This window comes from Ranitomeya imitator, chromosome 1, assembly GCF_032444005.1.
Source record: "Ranitomeya imitator isolate aRanImi1 chromosome 1, aRanImi1.pri, whole genome shotgun sequence".
NCBI classification, from domain to species: domain Eukaryota; kingdom Metazoa; phylum Chordata; class Amphibia; order Anura; family Dendrobatidae; genus Ranitomeya; species Ranitomeya imitator.
The window spans coordinates 129496196-129517810 of NC_091282.1; the positions used below are offsets into that span (position 1 = coordinate 129496196).

The window sequence follows — 21615 nt, forward strand, 5'->3', positions numbered from 1 at the left end:
AACCATCGGGGGAAGTACGTATCATCATAAATCTAAAAGGTCTGAATCAATATGTAAAATATCGAAGATTCAAGATGGAGTCTGTAAAATCAGCCATTCCTTTAATAGATCAGCACGCCTTTATGGCGACAATCGAACTGAAGGTTGCGTATTTTCATATCCCTATTCACCCGAGACACAAAAAATATCTCAGGTTTGCGATTCAGGGGAATCATCAGGTGGAGCACTATCAGTTTGGAGTCCTTCCCTTCGGCATCTCATCAGCTCCGAGAGTATTCTCCAAAATAATGGCGGAAGCAGTGTCATTCATTCGGAGACAAGGGGTTTGTATAGTGCCCTATCTGGACGATCTGCTGATAGTGGCTCCCACCAAAATGACCCTGGTATCTCATGTGTCAACCACATTAGAGATATTGAAGTCTCTGGGCTGGATACCGAACATAAAGAAATCCCAGCTTCAACCCTCAAAAACCAGAAAGTTTTTGGGAGTAATTCTGGACTCGGAAAAACAGATGTCCTTCCTTCCAGAAAATCACAGACTACCATTAGTAGTAAAGATCAAGAAATACAAAGAGATGAGATCTCCCACACTCCGGGAAGGAATGTCGCTATTAGGCTCCATGACAGCCTGCATTCAGTCGGTGGCTTGGGCTCAAGCCCACTCAAGAATTCTCCAGACCCATGTGCTAGACAATTGGGATGGTCGTCCTGGCTCTTTAAACAAAAGAATTCACACTCCAGGTCGAGTGAAAGCAGCCTTAACGTGGTGGATGAAATCCGAAAATCTTCGCAGGGGTGTGAGTTGGATTCAATTCCCGTTAACCACGATCAAATCAGATGCCAGCAAGAGGGGCTGGGGAGCCATGATAAATCATGTTCCCTATCAGGGTCTTTGGGACCCGTCAATCAGAGAGATCGTCAAACATCCGAGAACACAAAGCTGTGGAAGAAGCTCTCCTAGCAGCAAATCGTCAGCTCTCTGGACAACATGTCCAGATATACTCGGACAACATGACCACGGTGGCTCATATCAGACATCAGGGCAGTACAAAATTCACCAGTCTAAAAAAGATCTCTGCCCGAATTTTTGCCTGGGCCGAGAAACACTTACTGTCCCTGACGGCAACTCACCTAAAAGGTACTGCCAATTTTCAGGCAGATTATCTGAGCCGACAGGATATTCACCCAGGCGAATGGAGTCTGGATCGGCAAACATTCAACTTACTGGTAAACAGATGGGGTCTCCCGGAGGTCGACCTTTTTGCTTCTCACCAAAATGTGAAAGTAGAAACATTTTTTTTCCCTGGATCCAAGAGGAAATCCCAGAGCAGTAGACGCCTTAGTTCAAGATTGGCACTTTCATCTGGCTTATGCATTTCCGCCCATCCCGATTCTTGCAAAGGTGCTACGGAAAATTCGGATAGAAAAGACTCCAACTATTTTGGTTGCTCCATTTTGGCCCAAGAGAAGTTGGTTCAACCTGATTATCCAACTACAGTTGGACGGACCGGTAATGTTACCGATAAAGGTCAATCTCCTTTCTCAGGGCCAAGTTCTTCACTCAGACCCTCAGAAATGGAATTTAGCGGCGTGGTTTCTGAAGCCAATGTGCTGAGAGCGAAAGGGTTATCAAACCCTGTTATAGCTACTCTACAAAAATCCAGAAAACCGGTAACAAATGCTATTTATAATAAAATTTGGAAAAAAATGTCATCTTTTTGTCTGCCTAACCCTCCAGACCCTCTCAGGCCAGATATACCTAAAATATTAGACTTTTTACAAAGAGGCCTAGAAATTGGTCTGAAACCCAGTACTCTGAAGGTCCAGGTCTCTGCGCTCAGTTCCATCTTTGATCAAGATCTAGCAGGACATCGCTGGATTAAAAGGTTCATGACCTCAGCAAATAGAATAAACCCTAGGAAGCAAATTATAGTTCCTCCATGGGATCTCAATATTGTGCTTCAAGGCCTTACAGGTCCACCATTTGAACCTTTGTCTACCTGTTCCCCACAAAATCTCGCCTACAAAACGGTTTTCTTGGTAGCTATAACTTCAGCTAGAAGAGTGGGTGAATTACAGGCCTTGTCTATTAGAGAACCTTATCTACTGGTTAGAGAAGACTCAATAATACTCCGTCTTGATCCCCCTTTCCTCCCAAAAGTGGTCTCTGAATTCCATCGTTCTCAAGAAATAGTGCTACCAACCTTTTGCAATAATCCTGCAAACTCTGAGGAAAAAAGATTTAATACTCTCGATGTTAGGCGTATCCTGCTACATTACTTGGATCACACCCTTGCCTTTAGAGTTGATCACAACCTTTTTGTCCACTCCTCAGGTCAAAATAAGGGGAAGAAGGTAGCCAAGAGTACCATTGCTACATGGATTAAAAAAGCCATAACAGAAGCTTACCTTGCTCAAAATAAACTACCTCCGGTAGGAATCAAGGCCCATTCAACTAGATCTACGTCGGTCTCCTGGGCAGAGAGAGCAGGCGCATCTCCAGAGCAGATCTGCAGGGCAGCTACGTGGTCGTCACTCCATACCTTCTCCAAACATTATAGGTTGGATGTATTATCCAATAGAGATTTAGTCTTCGGCCGCAAGGTTCTTCAGGCCGTTGTCCCTCCCTAGTGCCAATTAGTTGGTATTCCTCCATATGCCGTCGTGGAAGGTGACTAGAGAAAATAGAATTATTCTTACCGTTAATTCGGTTTCTAGGAACCTTCCACGACGGCGCTAATTTCCCACCCTCTATATTTCCTAGATTAATTCTGGGACTCAGAAGGTAAACCGGTGCTATGGTTTCAGTTATAAGTCACTGGCGAGTGGGAGGTGGGAGGTGCTTTTAACCTCTCTTGTGTTTCCTGTTCCCCTTTAGGGCAAAGAGACAACCTCCATATGCCGTCATGGAAGGTTCCTTGAAACCGAATTAACGGTAAGAATAATTCTATTTTTTTTTAAACATCTGTATTTAGCTCAAAAAAGCCTTCATTGCTGTTCAAAAACGCATACAAAAACGCGCGTTTTTCCTGCCAAGAGATGCAGAAACCTTACAACAAAAATTACTGTGATTTGACCAATTTACAATCTAACATTTTGGGTTCCATACGGTGCAATACTGATGTATTTCCTGCAGATATACGCAGTTGGCTTTGATAAATGTGCCGCCCTGTTATTCTGCCTCCTGTAAGGGTATGTGCAGACGATCCGGAAGTGGCAGTGCTTTGGACACAGCGCACGTTCGCCACCGTCTATTGAACACAGGTGGATTCACTGCGTCCAATACATTCTGTTTATCTCCGCAAGAGAAATTGACATGCTGCGGTCTAGATAGACCACATGTCCGTCTCCGCCGGTGAGCTGTAGGCATCTGTGCACACATAGCGGACATGGGATTTGTTAAAATCCCATCCACTATGCTGTAACATCTGGACGCTGCACAAGTTCACAGCGTCCAACCGCAGCGATTACTGATCGTGTGCACCTACCCTAAAGCGTAACATTGCTTAGGAGACACTTGTGTATTTGTCTATGTCGGATGTTAGATGCTTATTATCTCATCAGATGAGTGTTGTGATCATTGTGAAATGGAGGACATGTCTGATAGTTGTGATACTTTTCAGATTTGCTCTGAAACAACACACTCACAATCTGTGATACAATTGTAGAACACATGAAACCGTTGAGTGCGTCTCTGGTGATCGAGGGCGTTGAATGCAATTTTCATTATGAAATATTCCCTGTATATTTTCCTTAGCGTGTCTGTTCCTTAGTAGAATGATCTCTGTGAATCACAACACTGCAGAAAGACAATTTAATGATGTAATATGATGTGACTTGTTTCCAGATCACTGACTGGGTAGAACCGTCCTTTGAAGATTTCTTTGGCAGCTCGGGTAAAGTCACCTCAAAGGTTTTTGTGACCTCTAAGCAAGGTGTTGGCAAAAAAGATGAGTCCACGTTAGAGAACAAATCTCACAACAAAAAAAGAGCAAATCCATTCTCTGCCAATCATTGTAAAGATGGAGTCGCAGCAACACCAGGCCAGTCTCAGAATGACCCCTGGATTGACAAATACAGGCCCAATGTTCTGGTAGGTCACGCAGTAAAGATGAAGTTTTGTAATGTATTTCTTAGAGCTCATCTCAAGCTGTGACTTATTTTTTTTAGTTGGAAATATTTCACTTTTTAATTCTAATTTTAACCCATAATATTTCTGTACTTGATAATGAATAGGGAATAGTGATGAGCGAATATACCGTACTCATTACTTGAGATTTCTCGAGCACGCTCGGGTGTTCTCCAAGTATTTTTTAGTGCTCGGAGATATAGTTTTTCTTGCCGCAGCTGAATTATTTACATCTCTTAGCCAGGTTGATTACATGTGGGGATTCCCTAGCACCCAGGCAACCCCCACATGTACTTATGCTGGCTAACAGATATAAATAATTCAGCTGCAGCAAGAAAAACTAAATCTCCGAGCACTAAAAAATACTCGGAGGACCCCCGAGCGTGCTCGGGTAATCTCGAGTAACGAGTATATTCGCTCATTACTAATAGGGCATGATATGTAGAATATGGTTCTGGCAGAATCCTGGAAATTAACTACAGGGTTGTTCTCATGAAAAGATTTTAAATAACATCTGATGCGGTTTTGTGGACGCTCTCATTAAAGTGTTATTCCCATCTCCGTCTTTCATGGCTTATATGGGGCTTATGGAAATAATATAACAATGTGAACTGTTGGCATAACTCACGGGCTGCGGTACACGTAGCTTAATTTATGGAGTGTTCATAACTCTGCTTTTGGTGGCCAACACCAAGGAGCAGTTGTTCCCATAACGGCCATGAAAGACGGAGGTGGGAATAACCCTTTAGCCTCTTATAGTCACTTGTTATCATCAGGTCTGGCCAAACAGCTTCCTGGCCACTCTGTAATATTAAATGTTAGTCATTCTGTATAATGGCTAGCCATATAATACATTGATGGTCTGTTATTATAAGGGCGCTGCAGTCTCACAGGAGGGTCCAAATGGAACCCACTACTCCAGTGTGTATACCTTTTTAAAGGGACTTTGTCAGCAGGTTTTTCCTATGTAATCTGACAATGAGGAGTATGAAAGAGACCATGATTACAACGATGTGTCACTTGGTGGTCTACATGCTGTAATCCCTGTTTTTCAGCTGCACATCTAGTAGTGTTCTGTATAACCCCTCATATGCTTCTTGCAGCTTTCTGTGTACACTGTATATTAACAGAAAGCTGCCAATCAGTGATGGGGGTGGGGTTATACAGAGGAGTTGACTAGGAGGCACAAGACACCTAGTCCTGTATTGATAATCTGCTGATAAAACACTGATTTTATTGAAACCGCAACACACATTCTAGCAAGTAGCAGATCACTGTAATCAGGTTAAGTAAATAAGGCAGCACACTGCAGCGCTAGAACATACAAACTTGAAAAACGAAATTTGAACTGCATTACTGCATTAGAAATATGAAAAATGAACGCTCTCATTTTTCATATTTCTAATGCAGTTCAAATTTTGTTTTTCAAGTTTGTATGTTCTAGCGCTGCAGTGTGCTGCCTTATTTACTTAACTATATACGAGTTGGCGACTCTAGGTTCAGCACCTGTTCACACTGAGTCTATGTTTGGATGTGACGGTCAGGTTTTTGAAATGCACTGTAATCAGGGTCTCAGCCCTAACATCATGCTGCTCTCAAATTCCATAGCAAAAAAAATGTCTAAGTCTCTTAAATAAGACATATGAAAAGGTGACAACCCCTTTAATGCTTATGGATGTTCCCAATAAGTACCGCGATTCTTAATTTATATGGACATCATCCGGGATTTTCATGAAAGCACTGTACACTTTTTGCAGACAGAGCTGGCTGTACATAAGAAGAAAGTGGAGGAAGTTGAAACTTGGCTAAGAGCACACTGTGACAAAAAACAGGTCAGTCTGCTTATTATACAGTACTGATGTGTACTGGTTTTCCATAGCTGCCGTTTATTACTTGTGTAAAGGACGGGAAATAAATGGCTGATTGCAGATCATTAGAGTGGCGGTCTTGAGCATGACCGCTGTGAGTGGAGCAGGAATTAAGCATTTGTCATGCCCCTCCATTTGAATTCCTCCTCACAGCGCAAATGCAGAGGACCCCCTTTCTAGTTATCATTGGAGCCCTCAGAGGTCGGACCTTCATCACCCTTTCTTTATCGCTAACGCATCTGCATGTCTTCACAGGGCGGGTCTATTTTGCTGCTGACTGGCCCTCCTGGGTGTGGAAAGACTGCAACCATCCTAGTGCTTGCCAAAGAGATGGGCATCCAAGTCCAGGAGTGGATCAACCCTTTAATGCAAGAATATAAACAGGATGAGCCACCAGTCATTTTTGACCGAGGTAATTAAAAATATATTTAAAAGAAAAAGAAAAAAAAAAGCAAAAACCAAAATGTAGATTTTTAATGTTGCAATCACAGCGCCACTTACAGGGAAAAATGGGTCTGATTGTGTGAAAACTGTCAAAATGGGTGTTGCGCCAGGGTTAGTTATTCACAGCATTGGTCACAGGGCCAGGCCACTAATGATCAGCAATTGCGGCCTAGAATATGTTGGCGATATAAAAATGCAAGTTGTCATATCATTTCTGCCTTCTCTTATAGATGCCTATATGTGTAATTTGTCATGCAGCTTTTCAATATTGGAGGCACACACTTTGTTACATTTATTTTTTTTTATAGATTTTTTTAAAGTTATTCTTTCATATCAGGATCTATATTAAAAAAAAAAAAAATCATTCAGTTTTCACATTGGTCATAAATTCTCATATTGGAGTGCTTTCACATTGCGTTTTGTTACACGCTCATTTGTTCTGTCAGAGCTTACGTCCAAACCCCACCTGCAAAATGGGATTCGAGCATATGCACCAACGGGGCCATAGATTGTAATGGTGCCATCAGAATTAACATGTAATCTCACATGCATAATTTTTAGGCAAATACGACTACTGGAGGCGGACACCTAGACATAGTAGATGGCATCTGAGTGTCTGCAGGGGCATACAAATATACATAGCAGAAGTTCTCATTCCTCCCCCCCCCCCCCCCAATGAAAAAAAACCCTTAATGTTCAGCGTGGTCACAGAAGAGCATATCTAACAACTTTGCAGCCCTTACAAAGTCATTTCCTCCTATTGAACCAATAGCCCATGTATTGCACTTTCATTACCCCCATAAAGTATGATGCAAACTCTGTTGTGTGTTCCACCCTGCCGAAGCAAAGTATGATAACCCCACTGTACCCTCCACACACACTGTATGATGACCCTACTGTACCCCCCTCCCCTTCAACCCTCCCTCTGCAAAGTGTGGCGACGCTAACACAGTTTGATGCCCCAACTCTGATTGCTCATTGCATAATGGCCCCCACTTGAGCTCTGAATAGTATAATGCCCTCCAAACCACATACTGCCCCCTCCACAGCTCTCTACGCAGTATTATGAACCCCTGCAAAAATCTTCACACTGTATAATGACTTACATGCGGTATAATGGCCCCCACATAGCCCGGAAAATAATATAATGCTCCCCCCAGATAGACCTGCAAAAAGTATAATGTCGCCCCACATAGTCCTCCATACACTATCATGAATACTGTATAGTCTTCCATATAGTATTATGGGCACCACATAGTCCTCCATATCGTATTATAGGCACCACATAGTCCTCCATATGGTATTATGGGCACCACATACAAACAGTATAATGCCATCCTCACATAGTCCTGCAAACAGAATAATGCCCCCCACACAGTCTTGCAAACAGTATGATGTCCCCCCTCACACAGTCCTAAAAAAAAAAACATTATAGTGGCCCCCTCATAACCCTCCATATGGTGTTATTTGCACCACATAGCCCTCCATATGATGTTATCGGCACCACATAGCCCTCAATATGGTGTTATCGGCACCACATAGCCCTCAATATGGTGTTATCGGCACCACATAGCCCTCAATATGATGTTATGGGTACCACATAGCCCTCCATATATGGTCTTATGGACAACGCATAGCCCTCCATATATGATCTTATGGACAACGCATAGCCCTCCATATATGGTCTTATGGACAACACATAGCCCTCAATATGTGGTCTTATGAACACCGCATAACCCTCAATAGGTTGTCTTTTGGACACTGCATAGCCCTCACTAGGTGGTCTTATGGACACCGCATAGCCCTCAATAGGTGGTCTTATGGACACCGCATAACCCTCAATAGGTGGTCTTATGGACACCGCATAGCCATCAATAGGTGGTCTTATGGACACCGCATAGCCCTCAATAGGTGGTCTTATGGACACCGCATAGCCCTCAATAGGTGGTCTTATGGATACCGCATAGCCCTCAATAGGTGGTCTTATGGACACCGCATAGCCCTCAATAGGTGGTCTTATGGACACCGCATAGCCCTCAATAGGTGGTCTTATGGACACCGCATAGCCCTCAATAGGTGGTCTTATGGACACCGCATAGCCCTCAATAGGTGGTCTTATGGACACCGCATAGCCCTCAATAGGTGGTCTTATGGACACAGCATAGCCCTCAATAGGTGGTCTTATGGACACCGCATAGCCCTACATACAGTATGTCACCCACACCCTTCCACTGAGTATGATGGCCCCAATACAACCAACCATACTGTATAGTGGCCACCCATCAAAATGGTATAATGGTCCCCACTCCCTACACAGTATTATGGCCCTCACAAAAACCTTCACACTGTATAAAAGCTTACATGCACTATAATTTCCAACCACATAGTCCTGCAAACAGTATAATGTTCCCCACTCAAATAATCCTACAAGCAGTATGACACTCCCTCACATAGTCCTGCAAACAGTATAATGCCCCCTCTCACACAGTCCTAAAAAACAGTATAATTGCCCCCTCATAGCTGGAAGGTCATGAGTATTGTGGGCATGCCCATTTATGTGTAGGATGAGGAAGGAGGAGGTAAGCTTGAACAAGCTAATCATGTCCCGCCTTAGGGTATGTGCACACGTATTCTGGAAGGCTGTGGATTTTTCCACAGCGGATTTGGAAAAACCGCAGTGCAAAACCGCTGCGGTTATGCCTGCGGATTTTTCGTGGTTTCTACTGCGGATTCCGCTGCGGCTTTACACCTGCAGTTTTCTATTGGAGCAGGTGTAAAACCGCAGCGGAATCCGCACAATGCATTGACATGCTGCGGAATGTAAACCGCTGCGTTTCCGTGTGTTTTTTTTTTTCCACAGCATGTGCACTGCGGATTTCGTTTTCCATAGGTTAACATAGTACTGTAAACTCATGGGGAAACTGCTGCGGATCCGCAGCTGCGGAAATGCTGCGGATCCGCAGCAAAATCTGCAGCGTGTGCACATACCCTTAGGGTATGTTCCCACAGTCAATAAACATGGTGGGTTGGACACTGCGTACATCCGCAGCATCCAACCCGCAGCGGCCAGATGTTAAAGCATAGTGGATGGGATTTCAAGAAATCTCATGTCCACTATGCGTGCACGAACGCCTCTGGCTTCCCTGTGGAGACGGACCTGTGGTGCGTCTTTCCGGACCGCAGCATGTCTATTTGTCTTGCGGGGATGCTCAGTCTCCAAGATAAATTTCACCCGTACAATGTATTGGACGTGGTGATTCTCCACGGTTCAATGAACACATGCAGGATTACCTGTTTTCAAAAGCCGGCAGAGCTTTGGACGGAGCGGACGTGCTGCATCCAAAGCGCTGTCTAATACTGACCGTGGGAACATACCCTTAGATGCTTGTCCTTAAGATTAAATAAATGTACCATAATTGTTATAATCTTTCCTCATAAGTAAAATCATCCTTGCTCTTATCAGTTTGGTAGCTGTTCTTTGAACCTTTTCTAACTCGAGGGCATTCTTTTTATGAACTGGTTCACAGAACTTAACTACTTATTCCAGATGGATCCATCATTTGTTATGTATTAGTATTACTTCCCTGTCCTACAAGTTCTTTCCTCTTTTATTACCTGACAATATTCTACTGACCTTAGGAGCTACTGATTGACATTACAAGCAGCTATTTAGTTTGTGATCTACTAGTACACCAAGATCCTTTTCTACAAGTAACTCCTAGTTTTACTCCCCCTAGTATGTATGTTTGCCTTTTATTAGTGCCCAGGTGCATACCTTTTAGATTTCTCCACTTTTAATCTCCTCTTCCACACGGATGCTGAAACGTCAAATTTGTACATGTATAACCATTCTCCATAGACTGCCAGCCTTCTGGTTCCCTTCCTGCTATAATGTCCCCCATCCTGAGCCACATTCTGTCATAATATCCCTATCATGGCTCCCTTCCAGTAATAATGTCCCCCGTCCTGGCCTCTTCCAGTAATAATGTCCCCATCCTGGTGTAATAGCCCTTTCCAGTAATATACAGTTGTGGCCAAAAGTATTGACACCCCTGCAATTCTGTCAGATAACACTGTTTCTTCCTGAAAATTATTGCAAACACAAATTCTTTGTTGTTATCTTAATTTAATGTGTCTTAAATGGAAAAAACACAAAAAGAATTGTCCTAAAGCCAAATTGGATATAATTCCACACCAAACATAAAAAAGGGGGTGGACAAAAGTATTGGCACTGTTTGAAAAATCATGTGATGCTTCTCTACTTTGTGTAATTAACAGCACCTGTAACTTACCTGTGGCACCTAACATGTGTTGGCAATAACTAAATCACACTTGCAGCCAGTTGACATGAATTAAAGTTGACCCAACCTCTGTCCTGTGTCCTTGTGTGTACCACATTGAGCATGGAGAAAAGAAAGACCAAATAACTGTCTGAGGACTTGAGAAACCAAATTGTGAGGAAGCATGAGCAATCTCAAGGCTACAAGTCCATCTCCAAAGACCTGAATGTTCCTGTGTCTACCGTGTGCAGTGTCATCAAGAAGTTTAAAGCCCATGGCACTGTGGCTAACCTCCCTAGATGTGGACAGAAAAGAAAAATTGACAAGCGATTTCAACGCAAGATTGTGCGGATGTTGGATAAAGAACCTCGACTAACATCCAAACAAGTTCAAGCTGCCCTGCAGTCCGAGGGTACAACAGTGTCAACTCGTACTATCCGTCGGCGTCTGAATGAAAAGGGACTGTATGGTAGGAGACCCAGGAAGACCCCACTTCTTACCCCGAGACATAAAAAAGCCAGGCTGGAGTTTGCCAAAACTTACCTGAAAAAGCTTAAAACGTTTTGGAAGAATGTTCTCTGGTCAGATGAGACAAAAGTAGAGCTTTTTGGGCAAAGGCATCAACATAGAGTTTACAGGAGAAAAAAAGAGGCATTCAAAGAAAAGAACACGGTCCCCACAGTCAAACATGGCGGAGGTTCCCTGATGTTTTGGGGTTGCTTTGCTGCCTCTGGCACTGCACTGCTTGACCGTGTGCATGGCATTATGAAGTCTGAAGACTACCAACAAATTTTGCAGCATAATGTAGGGCCCAGTGTGAAAAAGCTGGGTCTCCCTCAAAGGTCATGGGTCTTCCAGCAGGACAATGACCCAAAACACACTTCAAAAAGCACTAGAAAATGGTTTTAGAGAAAGCACTGGATACTTCTAAGGTGGCCAGCAATGAGTCCAGACCTGAATCCCATAGAACACCTGTGGAAAGATCTAAAAATGGCAGTTTGGAGAAGGCACCCTTCAAATATCGGGGACCTGGAGCAGTTTGCCAAAGAATGGTCTAAAATTCCAGCATAGCATTGTAAGAAACTCATTGATGGTTACCGGAAGCAGTTGGTCGCAGTTATTTTGGCTAAAGGTTGTGCAACCAGGTATTAGGCTGAGGGTGCCAATACTTTTGTGTGGCCCATTTTTGGAGTTTTGAGTGAAATGATCAATGTTTTGCTTTTTGCTTCATTCTCTTTTGTGTTTTTTCATTTAAGACAAATTAAATGAAAATAAGAATACCAAAGAATTTGTGATTGCAATCATTTTCAGGAAGAAACTGAGTATTATCTGACAGAATTGCAGGGGTGTCAATACTTTTGGCCACAACTGTATGTCCCTCATTCATGGCCCCTTTGAGTAATAATGTCCCCTATCCTGACCCCTTTCAGTATTATATAACCCCCATCTTGTGGCCCTTCCCAGTATAATGTCCAGGTCCTAGGCCCATCCTGTGATAATGCTTCTGGTTCTGCCGATGTTCTCTAACACAGACAAAAAATATATTTTTCCTTCGCCTCATTCGGGGACACACAGACCATGGGTGTATGCTGCTGCCACTAGGAGGCTGACACTAAGTTAACACAAAAAAAAGTTAGCTCCTCTTCTGCAGTATACACCCTCATGCTGGCTCCCAGAGAACCAGTTCTTGCTTAGTATCCGTAGGAGGCATACAGGTCTGGTCTTCAGACTGAAAGATCTTTATTATTTTTACATTTTATTTTTACCAATTTTTCCAAGTGGAATGAAGGGGTGACAGATCCTTTCAAGGTTCCGATATTCCCCGAACCATCAACAGGCGAGCACGGAGAGTGTCGCCTCTCCATATCTTGTCCTGCGACGTGGGATGCCAAGCCAGGGGTGAATTTTTTCTAGGGCACCGATCTCCCCACACACCTAACAGACAAGTAAATGGAGTGTCGCCTCCACGTATCTTCTTCCGCACAGCTCGAGAAGCGCCTCTGAGATCTCAGGGGATCATACACTAACTGCCATCCGGAAGGACGGAAAGGTCCCGGCAGCAAGTGTATTCAGCGCAGGGTCCACGCAGTTGGAGAAACGCAGGAGGAGCGGGGACACAGACCTTGGTAAGGGAGCACTGTATTATACATCCTCCTCCCAGCTGTAACCCCTTTTTTTTGCTCAGCAGTATCTTCTCCGCAGCCCTTATTATTATAGGGCCACATTGAAGGGTACATAATGTCCCAGCCTAGGGCCACATTGAAGGGTACATAATGTCCCAGCCTAAGGCATCTAAAAAGTCTAACAAGACTATGACTATATTTTTTTACTTCTTGCTCCTCCTGCCAGTCTGCATTTCCTAAGGCTCAGAGTTTGCCGCTCTGCAATGCCTGTGACCCCAACTGCGCTCAGGAGTTATCCGCCGCCACCGAGCCCAGTGTACCTAGTCCCCCTGAGTGGGCTTCATCACTGTCTTAGTCCATTGCTTCACTGGCAAAAGCGATTGAATCCCGCCGTGATCCTTCGGAGGACCAGAGCGTTTGCAGGACTGATGTAAATGGTTCCTCCCCAAGCCGGGAGCAGTCGGTTAGCAGGGGCTGAAAGCACTCTAGAAGCCGTCAGGCACCTAGAAAACGGATCCGTAGCACGTCACCTGAGCAGACACATGCCTTGTCGCTTCAGAGCTCTGTTTCTCGCTCTACCACTCCAGAGGTGAGTAGCGAGCACAAATCTGAGTGTGAATCTGATGGTTCCTTAGATCCAGATTCGCCAGATTTTCAGAAAACAGTGGATTCGCTGATTGAGGCTGTCAACCACGCTTTAAAGGTTGAGAAAAGTTCCGGCTCCACTTCGGATTAAACAGTGTCCTTGAAGAGGACTAAACGCTCTCATAAGGCTGTTTATCCTGAATTTAGAGCCATAGTTAATATGCACAGAGAACGCCCGGATAAACGCTTCCCAGGACAAATGCCTCTTGAGGTAAAGTATCCTTTTTCAGCTGATCTGAAGAAAGATTGGGCTCAATCTCTGGTGGTAGATTCCCCAGTATCCCGCCTAGCATCCAAAACTCTCCTGTCCATGTCGAATGGCTCATCCATCAAAAATCTCACAGACCGTCAGATAGAAAGTTTGGCTCGCTCTGTCTTTGAAGCCTCAGGTTCGGCTCTCTGTACATCATTTGCCACAGCTGGGTAGTTAAGGCAATAATTTTCTGGTCAAAAACCTTAGCTACTTCACTTCGCAGCTGTAACCTTCCTCCAGAGGCGGCGCACCTTGCGAACCAAATTTCCCGAGCAGGCGATTACCTGGTACATGCATCCTTGGATGCTGTCTGTTGTGCTGCTCAGTCAGCCCTTTTGTGTCTGACACCCCGTACCCAGTGACTGTACTCCTTGGGCTCATCTTTTAAAGATGGAGTCAGGAGTTCCTACTGAGCTCTTACTATGCTGTGCTCAGCCTGCTATGCGGTGCTAACCCCGTCTGGTCCAGGTCCAGTACGGCGGTGCTTGCACCATCACGCTTGAGTTCCTTCCTAGGTCCGATGCCCGGAGCCTGATGGCCGTAGCTTGGGACTTGAAGATCACCGCTACCTGGTCCTGTGCCATCTGAGTCCCAGCCTGTGTCCGATGTCCTGATGCCCTGGGCTGCCACGCCAGTGTCCCAGATGTCTTTCCTGTGTCCGGTGACCTGATGTCCTGCCTGTGTCCTGAGGTCCACCCTGTGACGACGTCCTTCTGGGATCGGTGTCTGATGTTCTCCTGATGAGCCTGTGCTACGCCTGAGGCCTGAGAGAGAGGCCATTCTAGTAAGCTTGTGCCAGATGACCCTGGACTGCATCAACCCGTGCCAGATGATCCTGGACTGCATCAACACTGCCTTCGTCTGTTCTCCTGAGACGTGTGCCCTTCCTAGACGTGTGGAATCGGGATCCTGACATCATTATGTTTTGTTATGTACTGTGCTTTCATTTAAGTAAACTTTGTTTCTTCATACCTGAAGTTGTGTGGTGTAGTCTAGTTCTGCATATCGACATCTTGTTCACATGCTCAGCTGCCACAGACCCTGCTCGCTGTCCTTCTGACCCTATTTGTTTGTATAGAAGCCTTATCTGAGCATGCTGTAATCTTGGCAATGTACAGGGAAGAGAAAGAGGTGAGCTGCAACCTTACCTCCATTATGTACATTGTGGTACCTGTCATTATAATCCTGCCTGTGATGACAGTCAGATTGCTGAAAAGTCTTTTATGCAGAACAGGAAGCATGAGTCTAGTTTAAGTGCTATTGGCTAATGTGAAAATTAAAAAAAAAAATAACATGATCAAAAATAAAAAATATATATATTTAAAGGGAACCTGTCATGTCCAATAAGTTATTAACCTGCAGATATAGTGTTAATCTGTGGGTTAGTACCGTTATGAAGATGACCAGTGCTGAGACTGCAGCACTGTACAAATTACATTTTTATTTCTCCAGGGAGCCGCTGGCTGTCAGTCATGTTGGCGAGGCTAGTCATCACTTGCTTTATGGAGAGCGGTGGCTGTAACCACGCTCCGGCATTTGGATTGACAGTCTGTTAAGCAGGGAATCAGTGCTGAGAGTACATTTTGGTTATTATTTCCTATTAATAGGTGTTTTTAATTATGGGGTTGATAGTATACATTTGTCCAAGTTACAAAAGATCCTTTACGTCTATAGGTTCCTTTTGTTAATCAAATTAATTAAAACATTGGCTTGTAACATAAATGTTTTGTGTCTGTTTCCATTTTCTCCTCTAGATATGGGGTTCCAGATTTTCACCAGTCAGTCTCAGTCCGCTCTTTTTCAGGATTTTCTTTTAAGGGCTAACAAATACAACAAACTTCTGATGATGGGAGAGTCACCCTCTACTGACAGAAAACTCATCATCATCGACGTAAGTCCTAAAATAAAGTCAATATAAACTGCTAATCACCAAAGCTTGCCTACGTATAGAAGGGGAAAGAAATCTGTCTACAAACGGTTAATTGCGAGGGATTTAATCATACTTTGCATACAGATTAGAAATAAAAGTAAAATAACACCACACTGGAGAATTTTAAAGGGCATTGACGCCATGTTGGTACATTTTATTATTGTTTATTTGCTTCGTAATTGCAAAATTTAAGAACATTTTTGAATAGCTTTTATTTAAGTTTCCTACCATTCTGATGCTACAAAATCAACTCCTTCACATATCTGATGGTGGCGCATGTTGTTGAGTCTGCTTTGGTTGCTTTTCCCATCCCTCCTCTGAGCTAAGGATATAATTTGGAAGGACAGAGGCTGTATATTACAAGAAATTCACATGTCAGTAAGTAGGAAATAGAGCAGTGAATACACAAGATGAGTATCTATGCAGAGAACGGAGAGTTTCATGCACTCTAACATTAGTGTCAAGCAGAACTGGAGAGGTGAGATCCCTCAAGGGCTGTATAAAGGGAAATCGGTACAGGAATGAAGCTGTGCCATTACTGTACAAAAGCTCTGAGGATGGCAAACCTCATATCCAGCATACATTACTGGCAGGCATATGTAAAAAGTCTGAATCTATGAGTGAGTGAAGAATATGAAGTTTTACATTGAAACATAGTAGACCTATTTTATTAATTTATTTTTTTAAATCACAGTAAACCAGCAATGTATGTACAAATCCTCACGCTTTGTCAGTGGTGTCCATTAGTGAATGTGTCCTCAAGTGGTAAATTGCACAGAGTAATACAGACCAAATGTGTATTCATTACATACAATTAAGCAAATATCAATTTATATATATATATATATATTTTTTTAACTTTGTTTCAGGATATGCCCAACCAATTTTATAGGGACCCTTCAAGTCTTCATGATATTCTCAGGTAAGTTAGAATATAAACTGTGTGCTCTTTTCCTGTATATTCATGTATCTCGCTGAGTTAAACTCATTTTTTTTCTCATTCCACTGCAGGAAATTTGTAAAGACTGGTCGCTGCCCCCTAGTGTTCATAATATCAGACAGTCTGAGTGGTGACAGCCATCAAAGGCGACTGTTCCCGAAGGAAATCCAGGATGACTTGTGTGTTTGCAATATCAGGTGAAAGCATTCTTTATTCTGACATATCACTTTATCTCCACCTAAAATATTGCCAAATATTAACCCCTTCATGACCTTGGGATTTTCCGTTTTTCCGTGTTCGTTTTTCGCTCCCCTCCTTCCCAGGTCAATATGGCCATGTGAGGGCTTATTTTTCGCGAAACAAGTTGTACTTTTGAACGACATCATTGGTTATAGCATGTTGTGTACTAGAAAAAGGGAAAAAAATTCCAAGTGCGGTGAAACTGCAATAAAAGTGTAGTCCCATGCGTGTTTTTTGTTTGACTTTTTTGCTAGGTTCACTAAATGCTAAAACTGACCTGCCATTGTGAGTTTCCAGGTCATTACGAGTTCATAGACACCAAACATGTCTAGGCTATTTGTCTAAGTGGTGAAAAACAATTCAAAACTTTGCTAAAAAAAAGAAATTGTTCCATTTTCCGATACTCGTAGCGTCTTCATTTTTCGTGATCTGGGGTCAGGATAGGGCTTATTTTTTGCGTACCGAGCTGATGTTTTTAGTGATTCCATTTTGGTGCAGATATGTTCTTTTAATCGCCTGGTATTGCATTTTAATGCAATGTCGCGGCGACCAAAAAAACGTAATTTTGGTGTTTCAAATTTTTTTTCTTGCTACGCCGTTTAGAGATCAGGTCAATCCTTTTTTTAGTGATAGATCGGGCGATTCTGAACGCGACGATACCAAATATGTGTATGTTTGATGTTTTTTATTGTTTTATTTTGAATGGGGCAAAAGGGGGGGTGATTTAAAATTAAATATATTTTTTATTTATTTCATATTTTTTTTTAAACTTTTTTTTTAAATTTTTGCCATGATTCAATAGCCGCTATGGGAGGCTAGAAGCTGGCATAGCCTGATTGGCTCAGCTACATAGCAGCGATCATCAGATAGTGGCCCGATTCTAACGCATCGGGTATTCTAGAATATGCATGTCCCCGTAGTATATGGACAATGATGATTCCAGAATTCGCGGCAGATTGTGCCCGTCGCTGATTGGTCGAGGCAACCTTTATGACATCATCGTCGCCATGGCAACCATTATGACATCTACGTCGATACTGTGCCCATCGCTGAATCAGAAACGTGGGATTTCTACGTCCTTTATGACATCATTGTCGCTGTGCCCGTCGCTGATTGGTCGAGACCTGGCAGCCTCGACCAATCAGACGCGGGATTTCTACGTCGATACTGTGCCCGTCGCTGATTGGTCGAGGCCTGGCGGCCTCGACCAATCAGAGACGCTGTATTTCCAGGACAGACAGAAAGACAGACAGACGGAAAAACCCTTAGACAATTATATATATAGACAGTGTCAGACTGTGGTGTCTGATGCCCACAGGAAGAATTGACCCCAAGGGCCCACAGAGTAGGTACAGTGGCATGTAAAAGTGTGTGTGTGTGTGTGTGTATGTATCACTTAGCGGTCTCGCGAGACCGCTAAGTCTTCTGGGTAATTTCGCAATGTATCTCTGGGAACGGAAGCTGGCGGCAGGCGCGAGCGCATCGTCGGACTACAGAAGGTGAGAATAGCAGGTTTTTTTTGGTTTTTTTTTTTAAATTATTTTTAACATTGGATCTTTTTACTATTGATGCTGCCTAGGCAGCATCAATAGTAAAAACTTGGTCACACAGGGTTGAGCGGTGACTGGAAGGGAGTATGGAGCGGGCGCCGGGCACTGACTGCAGGGGAGTAGGGAGGGACTAATCGGACTGTGGCCGTCGCTGATTGGTTGCGGCAGCCATGACAGGCAGCTGGCGAGACCAATCAGCGATTTGCATTTCCATGACACAGAGGCCGCAACCAATGAATATCCGAGCCAGACAGAAGGACAGACGGAAGTGACCCTTAGACAATTATATAGTAGATATAAGGGTCACTTCCGTCTTTCTGTCTGTCCCGGAAATCTCGCGTCGCTGATTGGTCGCGACAAATCAGCGATGGGCACAGTTCTGCCGAGAATTAGTCCCTCCCTACTTCCGTCCAGTCAGTGCCCGGCACCCGCTCCATACTCCCCTCCAGTCAGCGCTCACACAGGGTTAATGACAGCGTTAATGGACGGCGTTATGCCGCAGCTAACGCACTCCGTTACAACTGCTATTAACCCTGTGTGACCCACTTTTTACTATTGATGCTGCCTATGCAGCATTAATAGTAAAAAGATCTAATGTTTAAAAATATTTCAAAAAATAAAAAATCATTATATACTCCCCTTCTGTCGGCCCCCCGGATACAGCCCAGGCCTTTCCCGCTCCTCGCGACGGTCTGGTCCATGCATTGTGGTCTCACGAGTTGATGACGTGCGGTCTCACGAGACCGCTACGTCATCATCTCGCGAGATTGGAATGCACTCTTGGGAGCGTCAGGCACAGTCTGGCCGCGAAATGTCCGCTCCCTACAATCGGTGACATTGGCGCGGGATTTAAATCCCGCTTCGCTGATTGCTCGCGGTCAGCCAGCGCGAGCAATTGGTGACATTGGCGCGGGATCTAATGTTAAAAAAAAATTTAAAAAATGAAAAAGCATTGTATACAATAACTTAATAGGGGTGCCCAAACTTTTTCATATAACTGTACATTACGTGGCTGAGCAATATATTACGTGGCTGAGCAATATACTACGTGGGCTGTGCTACATACTACGTGGCTGTGCAATAAACTACGTGGCTGGGCAATATACTACGTGGCAATTTGAACTTTGCTTTGCTAATTGCTCGCGGCCGGCTGAATCCTGTGTGTAAATTGCATATATATTTCATATATTTTCATCCATTCTTCCTTGGAAAATTCTTCCAGTTGTGTGAGATTCCTGGGTCGGATGTGCGTAGGTCCGATTTGTTTTTAAATGTTTGTCTTTCCCTTTCTTGCTTTTGTATATGGTGGATTGTTATATTATAATAAAATTTATTAGGTTGATCCCACTGTGTGCATATTCCTTTTTTTCTTTTGTTTTATTTGTATCCTATATATGCATGTGGTTGATCCCCTTAGTATTGATTTGAGTGCGGTGCCCGCCTTTCTGTGTTTTTGCAGATTCCTGGGTCGTCTTGCATGCACTGCTATTTTGAGGTCTAGCCACAAATTTTCAATGATGTTCAGATCAGGGGTCTGCGAGGGCCATTGTAAAACCTTCAGCTTGTGCCATTTGAGGTAGTCTAATGTGGATTTTTCACTTGTGTTTAGGTTTATTACCCATTTGTAGAAGCCATATGTTTCCATCAACAATTACCGTATTTTTCGGACTATAAGACGCACTTTTCACCCCAGTGTAGCAGCAGCAGGAGCCGGGCGATTCTGCGGCAGTCCCAGTCCTATGCTGCAGGGTGATGATCACACTCTCTTCCCAGGCTGGTGCGGCAGGTTCGGTGGTGCCCAGTGGCACGTGGGGGCTCCGCCGGCATTTTGTGAATGCCCGGAGGCCCCCGCACATCCATTGCTGCGATGTGGTGGCCTCCAAGAAAATGGCGGCTGGGGGCGGCACATGCTCAGATTGAGATCTCGTCAACGAGATCTCATCCCAAGATCTCGGGAGACGAGATCTCAATCTGCTGCAATGCGATGGCCGCCGGGGACAGCACATGCTCAGATTGAGATCTCGGCAACGAGATCTCGGCAACGAGATCTCAATCTGAGCAAGCGCCTCCCCCGGCGGCCATTTTCCTGGAAGCCATTGCATCGCAGCAATGGATGTGCGGGGGCACCACAAAGCACCACCGAACCTGCCACACCAGTCTGGGGTGGGAGTCATCACCGGACCACCGAACACCCACGCTCCACCAGCGCTGCCGATTTCCTCCCGAGTAAGCTGAATTCGGACTGCAAGACGGACCCCCATTTGACACATTAATTTTTTTTCCCCTATTTCCTTCTGAAAATTTGGGGTGCATCTTATGGTCCGGTGCGTCTTATAGTCCAAAAAATACGGTGGCTGAAATTTAATTGAATTGAAATCTAATTTTGTAGTGATTTCCTTTATTATGTATATACTAGATTGTGGCCCGATTCTAACGCATCGGGTATTCTAGAATATGCATGTCCCCGTAGTATATGGACAATGATGATTCCAGAATTCGCCGCAGACTGTGCCCGTCGCTGATTGGTCGAGGCAACCTTTATGACATCGTCGCCATGGCAACCATTATGACATCTACGTCGATACTGTGCCCGTCGCTGAATCAGAAACGTGGGATTTCTACGTCCTTTATGACATCATCGTCGCTGTGCCCGTTGCTGATTGGTCGAGGCCTGGCGGCCTCGACCAATCAGACGCGGGATGTCTACGTCCTTTATGACATCATCGTCGCTGGCGGCCTCGACCAATCAGACGCGGGATGTCTACGTCCTTTATGACATCATCGTCGCTGGCGGCCTCGACCAATCAGAGACGCGGGATTTCCAGGACAGACAGACAGAAAGACAGACAGACGGAAAAACCCTTAGACAATTATATATATAGACCAGGAGGACTGATCAATATAGAAGTGTCAGGAGGACTGATCAATATAGAAGTGTCGGACTGATCAATATAGAAGTGTCAGGAGGACTGATCAATATAGAGGTGTCAGGAGGACTGATCAATATAGAAGTGTCAGGAGGACTGATCAATATAGAGGTATCAGGAGGAATGATCAATACAGAAGTGTCAGGAGGAATGATCAATATAGAAGTGTCAGGAGGATTTATCAATATAGAGGTGTCAGGAGGAATGATCAATACAGAAGTGTCAGGAGGACTGATCAATATAGAAGTGTCAGGAGGACTGATCAATATAGAGGTATCAGGAGGAC

The 21615-nt window shown here is 44.1% G+C and overlaps 1 protein-coding gene across 3 annotated transcripts in view; it reads left to right on the top strand.

Moving 5' to 3' along the window:
• The window catches only part of RAD17 (RAD17 checkpoint clamp loader component), a 74107-nt gene that overhangs the window by 14686 nt on the left and 37806 nt on the right, over positions 1-21615 (top strand). For 2 of the 3 annotated variants that reach the window (XM_069750861.1, XM_069750869.1), the window contains exons 3-8: positions 3848-4093; positions 5887-5961; positions 6253-6409; positions 15497-15633; positions 16542-16594; positions 16684-16809. In XM_069750861.1, coding sequence (XP_069606962.1) covers positions 3848-4093; positions 5887-5961; positions 6253-6409; positions 15497-15633; positions 16542-16594; positions 16684-16809 — 794 coding nt within the window. Of the gene's footprint in view, positions 1-3847; positions 4094-5886; positions 5962-6248; positions 6410-15496; positions 15634-16541; positions 16595-16683; positions 16810-21615 lie in introns of those variants that run through there. The other variant, XM_069750877.1, reaches the window with a different exon arrangement.